At 47.4% G+C, this 24,500-nt stretch overlaps 1 protein-coding gene across 1 annotated transcript in view; it reads right to left on the bottom strand.

Annotated features, from left to right (window-relative positions):
* The window catches only part of LOC308596892 (store-operated calcium entry regulator STIMATE-like), a gene marked incomplete at its 5' end in the record, with an annotated part of 43,594 nt that extends 23,687 nt beyond the window's left edge, over positions 1 to 19,907 (bottom strand). The window contains 4 exons of the mRNA XM_081212196.1: positions 8,594 to 8,715; positions 12,835 to 12,930; positions 13,079 to 13,127; positions 19,709 to 19,907. Coding sequence (XP_081068322.1) covers positions 8,594 to 8,715; positions 12,835 to 12,930; positions 13,079 to 13,127; positions 19,709 to 19,907 — 466 coding nt within the window. The remainder of the gene's footprint in view (positions 1 to 8,593; positions 8,716 to 12,834; positions 12,931 to 13,078; positions 13,128 to 19,708) is intronic.
* Positions 19,908 to 24,500: the final 4,593 nt, after the last annotated feature.

Here is a 24,500-nt window from a genome sequence, read left to right as displayed (position 1 = left end):
AATAGAAACATTTATAAAAAAATAAAAATAAAGGTGTGTTTATGCAAAATACAACACAGTGGAACGGTCTCCCTCGGGAGACTGTGGGCTCTCCATCCTTGGAGGTTTTTAAGCAGAGGTTGGGTGGCCATCTGTCCTGGATGCTTTAGCTGAGATTCCCCTGCCTTGCAGGGGTTGGACTAGATGACCCTTGGGGTCCCTTCAGACTCTACAATTCAATAGGTAATGACATAAGAGGAGCCTGCTGGGTCGGCGCAAACAGTGACAGATGACTCATTAGGGCAAATTGGGCACTGCGCCCCACCAACCTTAGACTGCTCTCAGCCAGTTCCCACCTGCCTGTCGACTTACCTATGACCAGTCAGGAGGGTTTTAACACAAGAAATGGCCTTGTATCAAGTCCAACCACATCTAGATCACTATCGTCTTCACCAGGGGTCCCCAGAATAAGGCCCACGGGCCAGATAAGGCCCGAGGGACTCATTTATCTGGCTTGCGGCGACCCCCACTGCCGCCACCTCCTCTTACTGACGCTGTGCTGCACGGCTGCCCACTTCCGGATCAGAGGAGCACCGGAAATAGCTTGTGCGCATGAGCAAGCATTATTTGCGCACGTGCAAGCGTTATTTCAGGTGCACATCTGGGTTGGAGGAGGCCCGTGCACATGCACACAAGCTATTTCCGGTGCTCCTCCTGTTGGTTTCTGTTTGCCACTGTGCAGCTGCTTAGAGTCACAAGGCTCTGTTTACATTCCAGAGACAGTCCAGACTATTGGAAGTCTCACGGGAGACTAGAGACGGATGTGACGTTACTGGTTTCCTGTTTCCTTTGTTCGGTTGCTCTCTGCTTTCATAGAGAGAGGATGTACATTTCTTTGCTGTCTGCGTGGTAAGAAATAGCGATGTAGCCATAGATCTTATCGCTTCCCTGTGCTGGATTCTCTGCTGAATGGGGGAACGTGCCTGAGGCCTTATCAAAGGCTCAGGTCGTTAATTATTCGTCGGGAGGCGATTCCGAAGGACTCGGAGGAAGATGAACGTTATCAGCTTGGCCGAGCGGAGATCCCGACACCTCCGACCTGGAAGTGCACCGGGAATAGCGTGTGCGCATGTGTATGGGCATGCGCTCCCCCGTCCTCTGGCCTGCCGCACGATCGGAACTGGAGACACCGGCCCGAGGCACAGTAAGTTTGCTGACCCCTGGTCTTCACTGACTGGCAGCAGGGCAACTCTTCACACAGGGGGCAATTCCTAGCCCTACCCGAAAGTGCCGGGACTTGAACCCAGGACCTTGCGCATGCAAAGCAGGTGCTCTACCACTGAGCTATGGTCCTTTCCGGCAGACGGCTCTGCCTGTGGCTGGCTCTGGCGCCCCCTGCTGGTGGTCTTCCTACCATCCACAGCACAAGTACCATTGAGCACCCATTGCCACCACTGTCTGCAGCAAAGATAAGCCCCAAATCTCAGCTTCCGTCTTTCCTAGCTCGTTTCCCCCCCTCCCTCCAGGACCAAAACTTCCCCTCCGGGGTGCACACGCACTTCCCAGGAGATGGTGGAATTTGACTGCCTTGTAAGGGAGCGTTGCTGCTTTTGCTATGAGCTGCACCCTGGGATTATTTTTAATCCGCCGCGATTCCAAGGCCCTGAGCAAGCAACAGCCCCGAGACATTAGCGTGCCTGATTTACTGAGTCTTTGTGTGAAACTGTACAAACTCACGTACATATCGGAAGACGCACGAGCAGCTATAAAAGACAGCAAAGGCTGGAAAAAAGCCCAGAGAACAGTTACTCCTCTGCACAAAGCACAAAAGCCAATATTGAAAGGTCACTTGCATTTAAAGGGGGAGAGCTTTGCTTGACATCTTGGCAAAGGAGGCCGTGCACTGAAGATGAATGATGCCCTTGCGTCACGCGGTACAGGCAACAGAATTGAACAGGCAGGCCATTTGCCCACGATGCTTTAGCTGGACAGAGAGCGCTTCACAGAAGCATAGAGTCTGAAGGGACCCAAGGGTCATCTAGCCCAACGCGCAGCAATGCTGGTATCACAGCTAAAGCATCCATGACAGATGGTCGCTGGTTTTCCCCAGAAGCACTTGAAATCAAGACAACAGTCCAGATTAGGGGTCAGCAAACTTTTTCAGCAGGGGGCCGGTCCACTGTCCCTCAGACCGTGTGGGGGGCCAGACTATATTTTGAAAAAAATAAATGAATGAATTCCTATGCCCCACAAATAACCCAGAGAGGCATTTTAAATAAAAGGACACATTCTACTCATGTAAAAACACGCTGATTTCCGGACCGTCCGTGGGCCAGATTGAGAAAGCGATTGGGCCAGATCTGGCCTTAGTTTGCCTACCCATGGTTCAGATAGTTCAATCTAAGTAATTTTTATATTTTTTAATATGCTTAGATCACACCTTTCTCTCCCTCCCCCCCGCCCCCAGTGTCAGGTGTGTGTGCTGGAGCCAGGCCCTGTGACCAATAGGACTTTGCAGGACTGGGGCCTTCATAAGTTTGTTCTGAAGAAGCACAGATGAGGCCGATTGGTAACTCACAGTACCTAGTGGCAAGAGCTGGGAAGGGATATAAGGTCAGCATTTCCCTTTGGCTCTTTGCCACAACAACACGCTTCCTGCCTTGCTGCGTTTGACTCCCTGCTCCTTGATCCTTGGACCCCTGACTTCGTGACTCCTTGTTCCTTGATCCTCGGACCCTTGACTTCATGACTCCTTGTTCCTTGATCTTCGGACCCCTGACTTTGTGACTCCTTGTTTCCTGACCCTCGGACTCTTGGCTTCTTGACTCCTGGCTCTCTGACCCCCTGACTCCTGGCTTCTGGACCCCTGTTCCTGCTCCCACCCCGACATCTTGACCCCTGTCCCGACGTCCCCAGCCCGGACTTCAATCGCCCATGAACCGGGCTGTGACACCCTGCCCTGAGAGATCTTGGCAGCGTACATGTTTCTCTCTTCCAGTGTAATTCCACAACAGCCCTGTGAAGTTGTCTAGGTGCCGAGATGAGGAGGGAGTGGGGTTCAGATGACTGGGGGTTGAGCCTGGGACCAAAGAGCACAAGACTCTTAATTTCAGGGTTGTGGGTTCGAACCCCACGTTGGGTGAAAGATTCCTGCATTTCAGGGGGTTGGACTAGATGACCCACAGGGTCCCTTGCGACTCAACAATTCTATAATCTTCAGCATCAAAGTAAAACTCAGCTGAACAACACACAGCACCGTTTAGCAACCCAATATCAGGGTGAGCAGGAATATTTTTAATTTCACCTCAATGTTAATAAGGGGGGGGGAGGACATGCACCTCACCAGGGAGGACATTCAACAAGCAGAAAACCACCACCAAGGAGGCCCTGCATTGCCTGGAAAAAAAGCTTTTGATGGTCCCACACAGAGATATGTGTCCCCATCAGCCTCCAAAGGTCTGCAAACAGGTTTGCCTGCCAGCAAATTCACGACGCTGGGTTTTTAAAAGGAGGCAGGTGTTTCCCTATCTTGATTGCTCACGCTTCAAAAATCTCCATGGAGGGTAGGGGTGGGGAGAGCAGAAGATGGGGAGGAAGAATGATTTCTTTTTGAAGCCAAACAAAAATGGTTAAGAACTCGTTTTGGCTGCTCTTCGGGGAAAAGGAATTGTGATGGAAATGTTTGAACGCCGCCATGACAACAGGCCAGAATCAAAACGCACACACACACACACACAGGCCTTTGGTTCAAAATCCAGCAACTGAAACAGAAGACTCATGTTTCCCACAGCCCAAACACAAACCTGATCACGGAAGATGCTTGAACAGTCTTAAGTCAACTGGGCGCCCTCTAAACTATAGCTCCCTCCCTCCCATCCCAGGCAGCTGTACTGGCTTTGCCTGGAAAAGGAGACAAATAACTAAATATTTTTAAGTTTTGAAAAGGATCGGAAACCCTAATTTGTCCTAGCCAATGTTTTGCTCTCAGCTTCATCTTCTAGTTCCTGAGATTTTAACCAGTCACAGTCTCACATGTTTTCAACAAGCCCACCCTGTCTTTGCAATCTTAGGGGCTGGGTGCTTGGGCTTTATTTTGTTTTTAGTGCACACTTTTAAACACTTCTTTTTAAACCACCTATGTATACAAAAACAGAGCATAAAAGCAGCGTTATAAAAACCAAGGTACAGCATGAAGGAGTATTATAAACACTGATTAGGGCTGGTTTTCAACATTGCGATATGTCACCAACGAAACATCGCAATATGCTGATGTAACGCGATGTCTGAAATAAGGATGGAGAAATGTAGAGCCATTGGGTGCTGTGCCGGATTTACGTATAAGATACACAAACTATAGCTTAGGGCCCCACTCTCTTGGGGCCCCCCAAAAAATGTAAAGGAAAAAACACCTGGATGTACATTTCCAAAATATAAGATAAAAAACAAATAAAATAAAACCTACATACAGCAACAGTGTTTTGTGTTGTGTAGGCTCCTATGATGTAAGTAATGGGCTCCGCCTGCTAGCCTGCTCCCTAAAATACTACTCATTTTGCTCATTTCTATATATAGGGTGCCTACATTCTGCATGGACTGGTTGCATGGCAACATGTGCAAATGGCTTGAGATACCTATTAAAGGTAAAGGGACCCCTGACCATTAGGTCCAGTTGTGACCGACTCTGGGGTTGCAGCGCTCATCTCGCTTTACTGGCTGAGGAAGCCGGTGTACAGCTTCCATACCATGGGCCAGCATGACTAAGCCGCTTCTGGCGAACCAGAGCAGCACAGGGAAACGCTGTTTACCTTCCCACCGGAGCGGTACCTATTTATCTACTTGCACTGGCGTGCTTTCAAACTGCTAGGTTGGCAGGAGCTGGTACAGAGCCACAGGAGCTCACTCCGTTGCGGGGATTCGAACTGCCGACCTTATGATCGGCAAGTCCTAGGCTCTGTGGTTTAACCCACAGTGCCACCCGCGTCCCTATAGGTCCAGAAATTACCAGATAACATATATTCAACACAAAAACCAGTGGCAATTTGTTGTTGACAAAGGATAGCTGGACATACAAATGGCCCCAATACCTTCAGTATCATCAAACCTAAATCCGGCTTGGTTGGGTCGCTTCACAGTTTTCCCCACATTGTGATTTTTGCACAGCACACAAACACACGTCATGATTCGCGACATATTGCCAGGTCAAAAATTCCGAAACCGATATTACTATATGGCCTTCAAACAGGTTTCAGATGATATATTGCTATATCGCCCAGCCGTAGCACAGATAAAAAACAGGAATTCAGAAAGAATGCCACAAATCAGGGAAATCCTGGGCAGAAAGAGATGTTTTTGCTGAGTTGGCTGAGGCGAGTGATGGTTGATGTTTCATGTAGAACAGAGGGGAAGGCTATGCAGGGCAATGGTAGAAAATGGACTGCTTTGAGTTCACTGCCATGTGATATTTCAGCAAGGATGGTTTTGGCAAGAACTAGAACCATCAGATTTTGAATTCTGGTGCTGGAGGAGACTCTTGACAGTCCCATGGACTGCACCCATTCTGAAGGAAATCAGCCCTGAGTGCTCACTGGAAGGACAGATCCTGAAGCTGAGGCTCCGATACAGTGGTACCTCGCAAGACGAATGCCTCGCAAGACGAAAGAGTTTTCTGTTTTTTGAGTCGTTCCACAAGATGAACTTCCCTATGGGCTTGCTTCGCAAGACGAAACGTCTTGTGAGTTCTTGCGAGTTTGTTTCCTTTTTCTTAAAGCCGCTAATAGCCGCTAAGCCGCTAAGCCGTTAATAGCCGCTAAGCCGCTAAGCCGCTAATAGCCGTGCTTCGCAAGACAAAAAAACCGCAAGACGAAGAGACTCGCAGAACGGATTAATTTCGTCTTGCGAGGCACCACTGTACTTTGGCCACCTCATGAGAAGAGAAGACTCCCTGGAAAAGACCCTGATGTTGGGAAAGACAGAGGGCACAAGGAGAAGGGGACGACAGAGGATGAGATGGTTGGACAGTGTTCTTGAAGCTACCAGCATGAGTTTGACTAAACTGCGGGAGGCAGTGGAAGACAGGAGTGCCTGGCGTGCTCTGGTCCATGGGGTCACGAAGAGTCGGACACGACTAAACAACAACAGAACCTCCAGACACTTTTTATGATTTGGGTTTGTTTGTTTTTACGACACATACAACAGAGCCACCATTTTCAAGACAACTCTCCTCACAAGCCCGGGAAATCTCAATGATACTTTATCATCTGACTGTGGCAGTGGCCCAAAGGGCCACAATAAATGTGATAATGTGTACCCCTAGAAATCCTTGAGTGCACTTCTAACAGGGAAGTTAAGATAACCTGTTGCTTTATGAAACTGATGATTTTGCATGTTGCCGTCACCGCCTCCCCCAAAATTGGGGCAGAAATACAGCTAATATGTGAATTACAAAGATACAGCCAAAAGCTAGAACATAAGTTGCTACGTGGTGCAAATGGCTACACGTAGGTTCCCAACATCCACACTAACACAATGTAACAGAACACGGTGGGAATCAGAACTTAATCAGCAGGAATTGCCAGTGCTTATTGCGCATGTGTATTAAACATGAATTGAGGTAATGATGTACAGTCATCTCTCGGGTTAAAGTCGCTTCAGGTTGAGCGTTTTCAGGTTCCGCGACGACCCGGAAGTAACGGAACGGGTTACTTCCGGGTTTTGCTGCTCACGCATACGCTCAAAATGATGCCACGCGCATGTGCAGAAGCAGCGAATCACAACCTGCGCATGCACAGACGTGGCTTGCGTTCTGCTCATATTGCGAACGGGGCTCTGGAATGGACCCTGTTCGCATCCAGAGGTACCACTGCATATGACTGGTGGGAACTGAAATGCTTTGTTTGAAATTTTATAAATACCACTGCCTGGACCACCGGGCAGGGTTGCATAGCTGTCAACTTTTCCCTTTTCTTGCAAGGAATCCTATTCGGAATAAGGGAATTTCCCTTTAAAAAGGGGAAACGTTGACAGCTATGCGGGGTTGCAGTTTTGCAGAACGATCCGACTGTAACCTATTGCTTTGCAATAAACAATGGACTCTTAACTCCTCACGTCTCTGAGTTTTATTGGCGTAAACTCAGAAGATGCTATTTTCTGGCCCGTTCCATTTAGCCAGTAAGAACAGTACCAGCTCCCCTAAAGGTAAAGGTACCCCTGCCCGTACGGGCCAGTCGTGTCCAACTCTAGGGTTGCGTGCTCATCTAGCTCTAGAGGCCGTGAGCCGGCGCCGTCCAAAGACACTTCTGGGTCACGTGGCCAGCGTGACGAAGCTGCTCTGGCGAGCCAGCACCAGCGCAGCACACGGAAACGCCGTTTACCTTCCCGCTATAAAGCGGTACCTATTTATCTACTTGCACTTAAGAGTGCTTTCGAACTGCTAGGTGGGCAGGAGGTGGGACCGAACAACAGGAGCTCACCCCGCCGCGGGGATTCGAACCGCCGACCATACAATCGGCAAGTCCTAGGCTCTGTGGTTTAACCCACAGCGCCACCCACGTCCCCACCAGCTCCCCTACTAACATCCAAAAAGGTGTTTGCAACATGATAACACTAATAGTCTTTACTTGGACTTTACTTTAACCCCTGCGCAACTGTACTCATTTTGCATGCCTATTTGTGGTGTTGTTTTAATCTTTTAATATTTGCCTGTTATAATTGCTCTCCCTGTCGTATATACGATATAAAATGAAATGTAAACTGGGGGTGGGGTGGGGCGGTGCTCTTTAAGTATCAGGACTGACAATTTATCTCACATCAGGCAAGGTGAGGTTTAAGAGCTGTCCATGAAGTTAGATTTCACATTTGGTAGGAACTGCTGCCACCCAGTGGAACCATAAGGAGAAGCTGCCACAAAAAAGACCATTTCAGAACAGACCAAAATTAAGCAGTGTTTTGTAATTTCAAGGGTGTGTCTTTCGCAAGGGGTTGGACTAGATGATCCTCGTGGTACCCCTTCCAACTCAACAATTCTATGAAACCGGCTTCTCTGAATCTTGCCACATAATTCTGGGCAGGAAGACAACTTCACTTGAGTACATGTCCCTTGTTATTGGGTCAAAACAAGTTAAGGAAAGGAGAAGAAGAAGAAGAAGAAGAAGAAGAAGAAGAAGAAGAAGAAGAAGAAGAAGAAGAAGAGTAGTAGTAGTAGTAGTAGTAGTAGTAGTTTGGATTTGATATCCCGCTTTATCACTACCCTAAGGAGTCTCAAAGTAGCTCACAATCTCCTTTCCCTTCCTCCCCCACAACAAACACTCTGTGAGGTGAGTGGGGCTGAGAGACTTCAGAGAAGTGTGACTAGCCCAAGGTCAAGGTCAAGGTTCCCTTTCTGGGTCATGTGGCCAGCATGACTAAACTGCTTCTGGTGCAATGGGACACCGTGATGGAAGCCAGAGTGCACAGAAACACCGTTTACCTTCCTGCCACAATGGTACCTATTTATATACTTGCACTGGTGTGCTTTCAAACTGCTAGGTTGGCAGGAGCTGGGACAGAGCAACGGGAGCTCACCCCAGTGTGCGGATTCGAACCGCCAACCATCTGAAGTAGATTGGTCTCGACTTACCATACTCCCCGAAGACAAGATGCATGCATTTCCGACCCTCCACAACCCAGGACACCATTTTAACACCGAACCAAATTAACAGCATCCCCAAAGTGGCGTCCAGGATGAAATTCATCAGGTAGCTGTAATAAAAAAAATACAACTGTTTTTAGCGGTTCTTATTCTTATCTGTAAGCCGCCTTGAGTCCCAATGAAGGGGGGGGAGTGGGGTATAAGTAAATACATAAATAAAATAAAATAAAAATCCATGTGAACACTCCAGAACACACTCAAAACTCCCACCATTTCTGCCCAAGGCTTTAATCAGGGTGGATTTGATTTAAATCAAGTCACTTTAAATCAGGATTTAAATTATTCGTCAGTAAGACTTGATTTAAATCATTTCTTTTTACAGAAATACTCATTCTTGCTGGTATCATATTAATATTGACAACCAGATGAAGGTTTCAATTTTGGTAATAATAGATTTTCAGAGTAGTTTTTACAGTTATATCAAAAATTACTGATTTTGTTATACTATTAGAAATACACAGACAGATAATCATGAAATTATTATGAGGTTTAATAAGTTAACTGTTTATATTTGGACAACTTTTCTGCTATACTTTATTGGATGGAGAAAAATAATCATTTCCTTAATAACAATTTAAACAATTTATTTAACTAAACAATAACATTGTAGCATATGTATCCATGTTTGCTAACTGATGTGGTTAAACAAAACAAAAAACAAAAAAACCTAGACTGAGTTTTAGCATACATGAAAAACTTTAAACTATAATGTAACTTCAATAGAAAACTCTCTTTGGAAAAAAAAATTCCTCCAAAAGCTTTTTATTTTAAAAATCCAATTTAAATTTTAAAATATCTGATTTAAATAAAAAATAAAATCTGATTTTTAAATTTTTCTAAAAAATAATAATAATAATAATTGATTTTTATCCACCCTGGCTTTAATGCATAAATCAGATTGGTACCTGGGCGGGGCTCAGGTTACAAAGTGAAACATATACTTAAGAGATATGGATACCCAGCTAAGCACAAGCTAAACTGTTGTTCTACCAAGTGACACAAACAAACTCCTGGACCGTCCTTTCGAAAAAGCAGGTTAGCACAGCTCTTAGCATGGTGAGCATGGAACTGGGTGAGCAAACAGCACTCCTTCAAGTGGGTTGGGTCTTGAGGTCTTCTTGCGCTGGGTCTTCTTGTCTTCTTGCTGGGAGCTCAGCATCCTATTTACCCTCAGCCGTCTCCCTCGAAGGAGGCTCCTTGACGACAGGAGAGTGTCAGGTGTGGCTCCACACAAACACTTTCTGGTGTCTGAAGTCATGGGGATGGAACACCCCTCTGCCAACCTGCCCCACCAGGGACCCAGTTCTCCATTCCCTAGACCACTGGCCTTCTCCTCCTCCTCTGGTTCGGACACATCAAGGGCAGTGTTCGAAATTAGCCAGGCGCCAGGAGCATTTTGCATCTATCGGCCACTTGCTACTAAGTGAAGTTGCCCGGGCCACCAGGATTGTGCCTGACATCTCCACCATCTTGGGATCATTGGATCTGAGCTGTTTTCACAAACTAATACCCCGTCCTGCAGAATGCTATCTGTTATATTTTATCTGCACAATCGGAATGAATTTCCGGAACCAAATTGCTTTTTCTCTGCAGCCTGACTTAGGCGGAGATCACTCTCCACCGGGTGTTCCCCAGTTCCAAACATGCACTGCCCCGGAAGATAGACCCACTGCTATGGGCTGGCTGGACGAAGAGGTGCGTTGGAGGCACCAGCTGGGGAACATTCCGCAGAAGGTGTCAGGTGTGCGTGCAGAAGCCAGGCACTGTGACCAACAGGACTTTGCAGGACTGGGGCCTTCCTAAGTTTGTTCTCAAGAGGCAAGGCGCGGCCGCACAGATGAGGCCGACTGGTAACTCACAGCACCTGGTGGCAAGACCTGGGAAGGGACATAAGGTCAGCATTTCCCTTTGGCTCTTTGCAGCAGGAAAACGCTTCCTTCCTTGCTGTGTTGGACTTCTTGCTTCTTGATCCTTGAACCTCGGCTTTGTGACTCCTTGCTTCTTGATCCTCAGACCCCTGACTTTGTGACTCCTTGCTTCTTGATCCTCAGACCCCTGACTTTGTGACTCCTTGCTTCTTGATCCTCGGACCCCTGACTTTGTGACTCCTTGCTTCTTGATCCTCGGACCCCTGACTTTGTGACTCCTTGCTTCCTGACCCTCAGACCCTTGGCTTCTTGACTCCCAGCTCCCTGACCCTCGGATGCTTGGCTTCCTGGCTTCCGGACCCCCATTCCTGCTCCCACCCCACCATCTTTTCCCCGGTCCTGACATTCCCTGCCAGGACTTTGATCGCCCATGAACCGGACCGTGACAGAGGGCTCAGAGCCCGGGAAGTGGTGGTGGGACGGCATTGAGTGGTCAGAGGAAGAAGGCGGGGATAAGGTCTCGGAAGCTGAAGAGGCAACAGGGCTTAGTGAGCAGGAAGAGTCTGTGGCAGAGAGCAGTCCAGAACCAGAGGGGGACCAAGAGGCAGAGTGGAGGCAGGTTGTTGAAGCTAGAGAGTCTCTTCCTCTTCCTGGGACCAGCTCCCTTTCTCCCCGGTCTCCCAGAAAACGAAGAGGAATGAAGAGGGTGGAGCAATGAGAAAATAGGCGAAGGAGCCTGAGATTGCTTGGGAAGGACCCAGGGGGAGAAGGAGTCTTAGGGAGTGGTGGGAACGTGGGGACATTGTGTGAGAAATAATATATTGTTGCCTCTCCATTGTTTATGAAATAAGATGTTTTATCCAAACATTTATTTGAGCACACTCATAACAGTCTACATTTCAATCTATGTTGTTTAGTCGTTTAGTCGTGTCCGACTCTTCGTGACCCCCTGGACCAGAGCACGCCAGACACTCCTGTCTTCCACTGCCTCCCGCAGTTTGGTCAAACTCATGCCGGTAGCTTCGAGAACACTGTCCCACCATCTCGTCCTCTGTCGTCCCCTTCTCCTTGTGCCCTCCATCTTTCCCAACATCAGGGTCTTTTCCAGGGAGGCTTCTCTTCTCATGAGGTGGCCAAAGTCTTGGAGCCTCAGCTTCAGGATCTGTCCTTCTAGTGAGCACTCAGAACCTATCCATTCTTAAGGAAATCAGCCCTATCTTCTTGCAGTCCATGGGACTCTCAAGAGTCTCCTCCAGCACCATAATTCAAAAGCATCAATTCTTCGGTAATCAGCCTTCTTTATGGTCCAGCTCTCACATCCATACATCACTACTGGGAAAACCATAGCTTTAACTATATGGACCTTTGTTGGCAAGGTGATGTCTCTGCTTTTTAATCTATAGGTTGGCTATTTTTGAATAAGATGCTTCTAAGCAATTCTTTACCCTTACATTGATTCTGTTTTATGCTTTATTTGCTTCTCATATAAAGTACAGATGCCTGCTAGGCTAATAGTGAGTACAGAAACCGACAGCTTAGAACTGATAAAAGTAAGCACAAGACAACCCCAGGATATGAAGGAGACAGATTAGAAAAGTGATGTATCTCCTAGATACCAAACATCTCACACTAGCAAGGTACACATTGTAAGACACACAAAGGATGTAGCTTGCAGTTGTGAACATGAACATGGGAACCGCACATATCTATGCCTGTTGGTTAATACCTGTCTTTATCAGATAAAGAAACTGGCTTGAACTTGTATTAGGGACAGACAATGGCTAAGGCACAAAAGTAGAGCAACTTGTGGTCAGTGAGTAGGTAATGAAGACCACCCTGCAATACAGATATTCTGCTGATGGGTCAATAAAATAATCTAAGGGGGCTCTTGACCATATTTGTACAATGATTAGCAGGGGAAATGGGATGATATTATGTTAAAAAAACAAACAAGACATGCTGTGGTTTCTGTATCTCGGTGTGCCTGTTCAGTACTCAGGTTACCAGCTTGCAAGCGTAATCGATAAAGCTTTCCTATTTCACCAAACTTGTTCAAGATCATTTTATTAAGGATCCAGAAGACCTTACGTCTTGATGGACCATTTTTCATATATAACACCTTGCAACTGCCTCATTGGGGCAAGACCTCCTGAGAAGAGCTGTGGTGATCACTAGACCTGAGCTGTTTCGGTTTCCTTGGAGAGTTAACTTCACAGACACGGGGTGCTTTATGGCTGACCTGAGCCTGACTCCAGCCCCCGACGCCCACCCAGGTCCCTTCACATGCAAAGCCAAACTCACAGAGAGCAGGGGTCTTCTTCAGTCAGGTCAGACAGGAAGACGTTGGCAAAGTGGATGAAAAGGGCGCCTATGGCTTGCTTCGACGTATCGTAAAACCTTGAAAGAGTTTGGAACGCATTGTTATTATATATTGAACTTTTTAAGTCGCTCGCTACACAACAAAGCCTCTGAGTGACTTACAACATACTGTAATACAGAGGTTTTTTCAATTATTTTTTTTTAAGGAAAAACAAAGTGATCTCACCATATTCTCCAGGGTCGCCTCTCTCCTTTCGGTTCCTTAAATCGTTTTACTGTAAAGAAAGACAAACATTTTAATGGCTGTAGAAAGGGCAGGGGGACGGTTCTGTAAAATAATAATAATAATTTATTATTTATACCCCAACCATCTGGCTGGGTTTCCCCAGCCACTATGGGTGGCTTCCAGCAAAATATTAAAACACAGTAATTCATCAAATGTTAAAAGCTTCCCTAAACAGGGCTGCCTTCAGATGTCTTCTAAAAGTCAGATAGTTGTTTATTTCCTTAACATCTGATGGGAGGGTGTTCCACAGGGTGGGCGCCACCACTGAGAAGGCCCTCTGTCTGGTTCCCTGTAGCTATGCTTCTCGCAGTGAGGGAACCACCAGAAGGCCCTTGGAGCCGGACCTCCGTGTCCGGTAAAATGATGGGGTGGAGATGCTCCTTCAGGTACGCTGGACTAAGGCTGTTTAGGGCTTTAAAGCTCAGCACCAACACTTTGAATTGTGCTCAGAAATGTACTGGGAGCCAATGTAGGTATTTCAGGACCTGTGTTATGTGGTTTCGGCGGCCGCTCCCAGTCACCAGTCTAGTTGCCGCATCCTGGATTAGTTGTAGTTTCTTGGTCATCTTCAAAGGTAGCCCAACGTAGAGCGCATTGCAGTAGTCCAAGCAGGAGATAACCAGAGAATGCACCGCTTTGGCAAGGCAGCGCACAGGCAGGTAGGGTCTCAGCCTGCGTACAGATGGAGCTGCCCTGGACACAGAATTGACCTGCGCCTCCATGGACAGCTGTGAGCCCAAAATGACTCCCAGGCTGCGCACCTGGTCCTTCAGGGGCACAGTTACCCCATTCAGGACCAGGGCATCTGTTTGGCCACCTCAAGAAAGGGATCCTGGGCCGCTGGACTGATCCAGCAGGGTCTTCTGTTCTTAGTGTCAACCAGAAGGACAGTAAACAAAGATTCATCAACAGATCAAGGTTTGCTTCAGGGGCTTCTGGGCTCAAGGATCACAAGGGGTCACGAAGAGTCGGACACGACTAAACAACTAAACAACAACAACATCCTCCCACAGAACTAAATGGGAACCCATTCAGTTTTATGGCAGAAGCCACAGGAAGTCGGTTTCACTAAGAAGGATTCTGCTAGCAAATCAGGGTGAGGAAGCCTGGAAGTGATGAATCTGGTTCTTAGCTAGCCAGGAGATCCGAGGATAACACACACACACACACACACACACACACACACACACACACAGGTCCTCTCTTTCTGGAAAATGACACAAAATACAGTTGTTGAGGGTGATAAGATGACAACTTTGAAAGGAGGAGAGTTAATGATGTGCAGCCTTGTTGAGCAGGTCTTGTCAGGCCTCATTAGATTTAAGAGAGTTATCAGAGACGGTGTAATTATCACAGGCAGTAAAACGGCTGCATTAAAAGATAAAAGGGAGTATGAGAGAGAAATAATTAACTGCTTAATAGGGCATTAATTCAGAGATGGCTCTGCAGTGGAGAGCGCCAGCCAAGATTATGGGGGCTTAAGGGGGCCATGGGATCCATTTCATTTTGCTTGGCCTAAAAAGTTACGGGGGGGGGGGGGCGTCAGATGCACATCAAAGCAATTCTGGGATGCCGCTGTGGAATCAGCATCTTCAACGGAGGGCATCGTGAGGACAACACACACACTTGAAATTTGATGGTTTCAGATGACAAGGGGTACCGTATTTTTCGCTCTATAAGATGCACCAGACCACAAGACACATCTAGTTTTTGGAGGAGAAAAACATGAAAAAAAATATTCTCAGAAGCCAGAACAGCAAGAGGGATCGCTGCGCAGTGAAAGCAGCAATCCCTCTTGCTGTTCTAGCTTCTGGGATAGCTGTGCAGCCTGCATTCGCTCCATAAGACGCACACACATCTCCCCTTACTTTTTAGGAGGGAAAAAGTGAGTCTTATAGAGCAAAAAATATGGTATTTCTTGTGTACGTTTGAGAGGGTTCTGAAAAACTTAAATCAGGATGTTGCTGGATGACAACTCTAATGATCTTTGAAGGTTGTTGTTGTTGTTGTTGTTATTCTTATTCTTATTATTATTTTCCTTGCAGGTTCTTATAGGAACAGAGGAAGCACCTTTGTACGAGGTCCAATCCTTAGTTCTGCCCTGGGCTCCTTTCAGAGGAATGGCAGAATGATGGGTTTCCATAGGTGGTTTCCTTGCAAAGTTTTAAAAAACCTTTAGTTTTATTTAGCCTTATTCTATGGGCCACTCCAACTGGGCTTAGTTTTTCCTTGCTTTGCGGGGGGGGGGGGGGACAGGATGGGTGTATACTGCAACATATCACTGATGCAATTAAACCACATTTGTGATTAATTTATACCAGACTCTCCACTCATTGTTCTGCTTTGTTAGATGTTCTGCAATGTTTCCTCAATATTTCCTCTGTTGGCTGTTCTGCAATGGCTTCTGCATTATTTCTGTATGGAGCAGCACCCTTGCACTATAGCACAACAAAAGCAGGACCAGAAAACCCCCTCTAATCAGAACATTTGTGGTATGAAAGGTTACAGGATTTTAGCAGGAAATGACAGGACGCACACTCATTACGAAGAAAGCAGTGCGACCGCCTTGGAAAGTCTACAGGTGCGAATGGGATTAAAAGCAGTATCGTAGATCACTGCCACATAACATCACGAGCACAAATCATGATGAATGTTCAATAAAAAGGACATCTGGAGAGGCCGTATGTGTACTTTCCTATTCTCCCTGGGACCCAGAGTCCTTCTGTGAACCATTTAAATTAATTTCAGTCGCAACTCTGAGGCGGCGGCACTTTGTTTCTGCTTCAGCTTCACCCACCGACGTGAAATTTCAAACCCAAATTTACAAGTCCGCGTAGAACAGGACTGTTCACTCTGCAGCGCTTACTTAGTGCATTAACACTAAGCTGCAGTTTAACAAATTAACTACAAATTAACTACAAGTTGTCCCACTGACGATAAAGCAGGCCATGGCTTCTTTTTCCAAAGTTTGGTTTGGTCTTCTAATGCTCTTGCCTCTTGTCTCTGTGGCTTGATCAACTATGGTTTTCCCAGTAGTGATGTATGGAAGTCAGAGCTGGACCATAAAGAAGACTCATCGCCGAAGAATGGATGCTTTTGAATTATGGTGCTGGAGGAGACTCTTTAGAGTCCCATGGACTGCAAGAACATCAAAGCTATCCATTCTGAAGGAAATCAGCTCTGAGTGCTCACTGGAAGGACAGATCCTGAAGCTGAGACTCCAATACTTTGGCCACCTCATGAGAAGAGAAGACTCCCTGGAAAAGACCCTGATGTTGGGAAAGATGGAGGGCACAAGGAGAAGGGGACGATGGAGGACGAGATGATTGGACAGTGTTCCTGAAGCTACCAGCATGAGTTTGACCAAACTGCGGGAGGCAGTGGAAGACAGGAGGAGTGCCTGGCGTGCTCTGGTCCATGGGGTCACGAGGAGTCGGACTAAACGACTAAACAACAACAACAACATAAGTTTGTTTAATGTTCTGGTTTATGTTTGTAAGCACTGCATTTATCAATAAAAGTTAAAAAAACAAAATACAACAGCACTCTCCTCTTCTTGTGGTTTCCAGCAATTGGTACTCAGAAGCTCTTAATGCCTCTGACTGCGGAATGCACAAAAGGAAAACACATGCAAGAGGTGGATTTCTGTGCTTATCCACATCTCCAGCTCAAAACAGACCCCTCCGTCAGGGACATATGCAGACACAGGACTTGCCCGCAGGGTCCTGGCCCACCCAGCCGATGAGCTAGCCCCCTCCCCTCTTTGCATTCTTAGCTTCACCAACGCCACTCATCCAGATGGCTGAGTTTTGTAGAACAATGCAAGGCAACCGACTCAGCAGCTGCGTGGCGGAGTCCCGGGAGCAACACATGGCAAGACAAACAGCTAGGATGGATTTGGCGCATCTGGCAAAAGAGCAAAACCCAGGGGGTGCTGGGTGGGGGGAAATGTTTAGGACGTTCAGTTAATAGGCAAAGTTTACGATCCAGGTTTAGGATGCATGCATGCCCTAGCTGTGAGACCAACTTATCTCCTCACTTTTGACCCCTTAAAACAGCAACGGCTCTTGCTACTTACAAGTCCAAGCCTTAAACAGAAGCTAAGTTTCTAGGCCTCTTGACAGACCTGAATATGTGATACCCCCAGAAGATTCCACCATGGCCCTCAGTGATTAAAACAGAAGCACAAAGGAATAACTTTCATGTCTGGGGAGAAGCTGGGACAGGCCCAAGAGATGTCATTACAGGCTAAGATTACCCTTTAGGAGGCCAAGGGTACATAAACCATTTGGAGATTTCTCTTTTTCTGATAAGTGACTAATAAAGTCACATAAATTAATAATAATAACGTCACGCCAGAGCCCATTAGGACAAAATTAAGGCACCCTAATATTCAGTCAGACTAAGATGCAACATCAAAATTCCAGCCCATCAGTCCTTCATCGGTCTAACCTGAACTCCTCAACAAGGCAGGCCAAATAGATCTGGAATACTGTGCCCAGTTCTGGGCGCCACAATTTAAGAAGGATTTTGACAAGCTGGAAGGTGTTCAGAGGAAGGCAACCAAGATGGTCAAGGGTCTTGAAAGCAAGACTTAAGAAGAACGGTTGAGGGAACTCAGTATGTTTAGACTGGATAAGAAGAAACTTGAGAGGAGATATGAGAGCCATCTTCAAATATCTCAAGGGCTGTCACATGGAAGATGGAGCAAGCTTGTTTTCTCCTGCTCTGGAGGGTAGAATTTGTACCAGTGGCTTCAAGAAAGGAGATTCCAACTCAACATCAAGACTTTTCTGACAGTAAGAGTGGTTCAAGAGTGGAACTGTCTCTCTTGAGAGGTGGTGGACTCTCTTTCCTTGAACGTTTTGGGTGGCCATCTGCCATGGATGCTTTACTTGAGATTCCTGAATCGCAGGGGGTTGGACTAGATGACCCTCAGGGTCCTTTCCAACTCTACAATCCTAACATTCTAGGTGCAGCTTTTCTAAATACTTGCATTAAAGATAATAACACACACACACTGCTTTTTGTTCAGGAGTACCATCACCTCTTTTTTTGAGACAGCGGCAATCATTTTGTGCTGCCACCAACAACACTCCGATCAAGACAGGAATTACCAGCACTTTTCTACGAAAAACCCCACTAACTGCTAGATTAATTGATTTTTTGATTGATTGCAAGGTTTTTAATGATTTCATCTGACTGATATTTAGGGGGGTAGGGAACCTGTTTTGGAGTCAGAGGTGCAAGATGGCTGGAGGATGGGGCAGCAGGCAGGTGGATTGGAAAGGGTCACTCTGAGGAGGGATAAAGGATGGAGGGGCAAGAGCAGACCACTTCAAAAAAGGTAGGTTGAATGGCCAGGTGTTGGAGGTGCTTCTCAAGCATATGGGATTTCGGTGCATCCGACTTTTGCCTTTTGCTGCATCTTCTCCACCGAAAGTGTCCTTTCGAAAGGATCCGCAGAGCCTTGCTGTGGGAGGTTGGGATTCCGGCAACACTCAATAACTCAACTGCTCTCCCTGGACAAACTAACTACCTTTGCAGGATAAAGGTAAAGGGACCCCTGACCATTAGGTCCACTTGTGACCAACTCTGGGGTTGCGGCGCTCATCTCACTTTATTGGCCGAGGGAGCCAGTGTACAGCTTCCGGGTCATGTGGCCAGCATGACTAAGCCACTTCTGGCAAACCAGAGCAGCGCACAGAAACGCCGTTTACCTTCCCGCCGGAGTGGTACCTATTTATCTAATTGCACTGTGTGCTTTCGAACTGCTAGGTTGGCAGGGGCAGGGACCGAGCAACGCAGGGATTTGAACCGCCAACCTTCTGATCGGCAAGTCCTAGGCTCTGTGGTTTAACCCACAGCGCCACCCGCGTCCCACCTTTGCAGGATAGGTGAGGGGGAAAGTAGAAGAAAAAGAAGGGATGAGAAACAGGAAAAAAAAACAACCAGAGAGAAGAAAGAGGGGGAAAAGAGAGGGAGAGGAACAAATAAATAAAAACTGGAGTTTTTGTGTCAGTGTTGGGAGGATAGGTTTTTCATTTGTCTGTTTATTTGTTTCCGAACATATACTAAGCAAAAGAATGAAAGATTGCCTTCTTTCTTCCAGGTTTTCTCCCCTGCCACCCTAAACCTCACAATATCTACGACACCAGTGTCTCACACCAAATGCAACTGACCCGTAGAAAGGACTCTACGAATGGAAAACAGAGATGTTGCATGTACCCTTGTTAACTACGGAAATCCTTTAATAAAAACAAATTAAAATAAAAGGTGGAGAACAGAGAGGGTGGAGAATAGAGGAACAGAAACGGAGGAGAGGAGAGAAAAGGGAGAATGAAGAAAGGGGGGAAAGGAGGAAAAGACAGAATCGTAGAACGGGAGAGTCCAAGACGAACATGAGAGGCATCTAGTCCAGCCCCGCGCAAAACAGGAACCTTTTTGCCCAGCGAGGGATTCGAACCCAGGACACTGAGTCTTTTGCAGGAAAAGTGGGGAGGAAAAGGTAAAAGGAGAAAGGGTCAGAGGGAGGTGTAAGGCAGGCAGGTAGGCAAGGGCTCCACTTACGCATGAGGGTGCTGAAGGCCACCACGGCCAGAAGCGCCTGCACCAGCACCCCGAAGCGGTCCAGCAGCGCCCCGTTGTCGCAGCCGTGCGGGCGGCTCTTCGCCTGGGTGCCGTTGGCGCCCGGCAGCCGCTCGGGCAGCGGCGGAGACAGCGGCAGCAGCGGGCGGGCGGGCGCGGCAGGGCGCAGCAGCAGCGCCATCCCGGCCGGCGAAGCCTCCCCGACGAGGCGAGCGCAACGCCCCGCGTCTGCCTTCCTCCGCCCCGAACAAAGGCTGGCGCCGCCGCGGGCTCAGAGGGGGAGGGAGGCGGCTCCTGTAGCTCCTTCCCCCGGGAAGGGGCCGGGCACCAGGGGGCAACGCCCCCGAGGGAGAAAGGAGCCGTGGGGGGGGGCGAGGGGTCAGCGGAGAGACCCAAGGACGCCGAGGGGTGGGGCGCTAAGACCATCTGGGCCCCTAAGACCAGGCAGAGGCGAATCCCGGCCCTCCAGATGTTTGGGACTACAATTCCCCTGACCACTAGCTAGCAGGACCAGTGGTCAGGGATGATGGGAGTTGTAGTCCAACAACATCTGGGGACCCACAGGTTGAGGACCGCTGCCTTACTCCTTTACCCGACGATTTGGGCTTTACCCTCCTCTCCCAGCCTCTCCCTCCATCCCCGGAGAGGGTGCGCAAAGCAGGGCTGGGAACGTGACCCAGGTAAAATAAAGCCTAGTTTTGTCCCTGCCCCAGCAGCTGGCATAACCTCTTGTCATAACCTTCTAAAACCATGTTGTGATTTTGAAGTCACAATAAGCTAACCACAATCTTGTCTTGCCCTTGCTTTTTATCTCTTGTTCTGATAAATTATTAGTTTAGCCTTTCTTCTCTTCTAAGATGTAAGTCACCATGTGTGGTGCTTTCTTCCTCTTTAGCTGTACCATTCTTTCAATTTAGCAGGGAAAAAACCAGGATCCTGGGGAAGGCTTCAGTTACATTCTTATTAGGGTATATGATAGGGGTCACCAACACAGTGCCCACATGTGACAATATACCCTCCAGGAACTCCTAGGGCAACCACAAAAGGTCTCGGTAAATATCCCACCCAAAACTCGCAGTGCATAAGAGATGGTTTGCTTTTCCTGCTCGGTTCCTGCTTGCACTGACTCTGGCTGGATCTACACACAGGAAAACCCTGCTATAAATAAGTTATAAATTAAATTGTTGTAACAAAAGATTAAAAAAAAGCTCTATGTAAAATCGCATAGACAAAGTTTTGTTCTCCACAGCGCCATCTGGTGTTGCATGTTTATAACGCGGTTATAGCATTGCAACATGGCTAATGTAGCTGAGGCCTCTGTCTCTTCTGCACTGAGTACAAGCCACTTTTCACTGGCCAGACTTTTCACTGGATGCCAGAACTGAACACCCACCGTTCAGAACAGAGGAGAGACTCACAGGCTTCTCTCTCCGTGAACGGACATAGCAGTAGGTGCCCTTCCCACCATTGATGAGGCAACTGTTGTAGGGAGAGGATTTTGAAGTTGAAGCTGAATTAGAAATTGTTCAACATTTTACTCCCAAATGAACTTAATTTACTGTGCATTCAGTTCATATTGGGATGACTGACTCAATTACCTATTGGTGCCCATTATTAGTGTTCAAAGTGTGCAGCGTTTGGCTGGTAAAGGTAAAGGGGACCCCTGACCATTAGGTCCAGTCGTGACCGACTCTGGGGTTGCGGCGCTCATCTTGCTTTATTGGCCAAGGGAGCCGGCGTACAGCTTCCAGGTCATGTGGCCAGCAGGACTAAGCCGCTTCTGGCGAACCAGAGCAGCGCATGGAAATGCCGTTTACCTTCCTGCCAGAGCGGTACCTATTTATCTACTTGCACTTTGAGGTGCTTTCGAACTGCTAGGTTGGGAGGAGCAGGGACCGAGCAACGGGAGCTCACCCCATCGCAGGGATTCGAACTGCCAACCTTCTGATCGGCAAGTCCTAGGCTCTGTAGTTTAACCCACAGCGCCACCGCAGACGTCTTCTTGCTTCGCACAGTGACAGAGGTTTCCTTTTGGTCTCTTGACAGATCCATCATGCCTTAACTCCAAGCAGACGTCTGGCTTACATTCTCACCGGTTCACGTGTCAAAACAATCCATCTTGCCCTGTGAAATACAGGATTTCCTTTGCCGAAGGAGAAATATCATTCCGGGGACCTGTTGGCCACTTGGACCTTTGCCAGAGAGTTAAAAGCTATTTCCCTCTCATCTTAGCACTGAAGTTTCTTGGCAGCGGCAGCGGCACAGATATTTGGGTTTGGGCTGAGGGGATGATAAGCCTGTTTCTGTGCAGACTCACACACCATTTATTCCAAGCCTCCATTCAGGCAAGCACAAGTATAAAACTATAAAAATATAATATACACCCACTATTAAAAGATTCCTCTGAATCTCTGAATTTCCCACCTTCCCCTCCATAGGTCTCGTCATCAAACCTTCTCTACTGCATCTTTTTCAATAATCCATCTTTTATATAACTCCATTATCTCCATAGTTCTTACTACATTACAAGTGTTATTGCAATCCTGCTAGTGTTTCCATCTGCTTACAGCGGTCTCCAAGATAACTTATACTTTCCCCCTATTCTTTGTTGAAGTTTTGGTCTTCTTGGTTCCTGAACTTTCCGGTCAATTTTACCATTTTGGCATAGTCCAACAGTTTAATTTGCCATTCCTCTCTGGTAGGGACTTTATCTCATTGCGAGAAGCAAAGCTACAGGGAGCCAGGCAGAGAGCCTTCTCGGTAGTGTCGCCCGCCCTGTGGAACGCCCTCCCACCAGATGTCAAAGAGATAAACAACTACCTGACATTGAGAAGACATCTGAAGGCAGCAGTTCAGGGGACTTTTTAATGTGTGGCATTTTAATGTATTTTTAATCTTTGTTGGAAGCTGCCCAGAGTGGCTGGGGAAACCCAGCCAGATGGGCGGGGTACAAATAAATTATATTATTATTATTATCTTCTTTCCATCTCCAGGCAAGGATCTTTTTGCCCAGCGTGGGCAAAAACCCACAGCCCTGAGATTAAGAGTTGGGAGCCAACTGAGCTATTGGGAGGGAGAAGAACCACGAACACCGCCTAGAGCTCTTGGAGTGGAGGTGGGGTATAAATGTAGAGAGAGGAAGAATAAACCAAGAACAACTGATGGAATCCATAAAGGAAAAATATATGAAGTGCCCAGTCGCTCGGCTGCTATCTAGGTTGCTTAGGAACCAGTAAGGCAACTCAGTTGAGAGGCAGTGTGAGCTAACAATAGGAAGCCCACTCCTCACCCTTCTGTTCAAGCTTATGCAATGAAATATTCCCAGTGCCATAGCAATAGCAGTGAGGGACTCTTGCGGTCCAAACCCCAAGGCTGGCTGTAAGGATGAGCAAAACGACAAGAAAATAGCTCAGTCGGTAGAGCACGGGACTCCTGACCTCAGGGTCGTGTGGCTTCGAGCCCCCATGTTGGTCAAAAAGATTCCTGCATTGCAGGGGGTTGGACTAGATGACCCTTAGGATCCCTTCCAATTCTTTGATTCTGGGACCGGCTGGTCTGCTGAAACCTCTGAGGCTGCCAGCTTACCCAGACAAGGTGCACACGCCCTTAGCTTGCCTTCAAACATCTTGCAGAATTGGTGATGGTGGTGCAGAACTAGCCTAGGCAGAAGGAGCTCTCGATGGGTAAGAGCAGGGGCACGTAACCTAAGGCCTGGGGGCTGGATCTCGCCCAATCGCCTTCTCAACCCGGCCTGCGGACGGTCCAGGAATCGGCATGTTTTTACATGAGCAGAATGTGTGCTTTTATTTTAAATGCATCTCTGGGTTATTTGTGGGGCATAGGAATTCGTCCATTTTTTCCTTCAAAATATAGTCCGGCCCACTACGTGGTCTGAGGGACTTGCTGAAAAAGGTTGCTGACCCCTGGGTAAGAGGAACCCCTGGGCTGAATTTCATAGCCCTTTGCTATGTTGGTGCAATGTGAACAGTGGATTAAATTACGCAGTACTTGGTCTTGTGACGTCTTGAGGAGCCCTCCCTCTATATCTGGAGGCTCTGAGATAAAGGTGCGGGGGGGGGGGGCAGGTGGCATAAGCATGGCCCCTGCTTAGCTCTGGTTGCAAGAGCTGGCCTGGCCTGGCAGGCTCCATTCATCTTCTGTGGCCCACCCCTGCCTGGTATGAATCTGCACCGTCCTGGGCACCAGCAAACGCTGCTACGCCACTGAAAGAGAGGTATCAGAGTGGGTGGTCCTGTGCTAAGGTCAAGGCTTTCTGGGACATTATTTACAATGAATTAAAAAAAATATTAAAATAAAACTTTAGCAAAAAACCAGAGGCATTCTTAGTAGGGTTAGAGACTGGTAACAGAGAACAAAAAGGATGTGAAGTTGCATCCGTTTCCACTTTAAAGCAGATATTATTCCCCAGCAGGTGGTGCTGCGATGTCAGTGTTTAGCCAAAATAAAAAAATTTAGCCAGCTCATCTGATCTCTCTTTGCTACAGTGACGGGCTTAAACGCGAGCCACAAATGGCAACGATCTAATTTCCATGAATGAAAGCTTCCGGTGTAGCTGAGGCACAAACAGGGAGCCCAGTGAACCTGCCCTGGCAAAAGCCAAACTTCAGCAAAAGGGACAATTGATAAATTCTGCTCTGTGCAATTTAGATCCTACCTAGTTTCATCCATCATGGAACTCATTTAAGCTACCGACCCAAAATATGCTACAGCTAAAAATTTGGGGAGAAATTTGATTCAGTTCAAATTCAAAGAT

Source organism: Podarcis bocagei (genome assembly GCF_964188305.1).
Source record: "Podarcis bocagei genome assembly, chromosome: 10".
NCBI lineage: Eukaryota > Metazoa > Chordata > Lepidosauria > Squamata > Lacertidae > Podarcis > Podarcis bocagei.
This window is presented reverse-complemented; position numbering and strand designations above follow the sequence as displayed.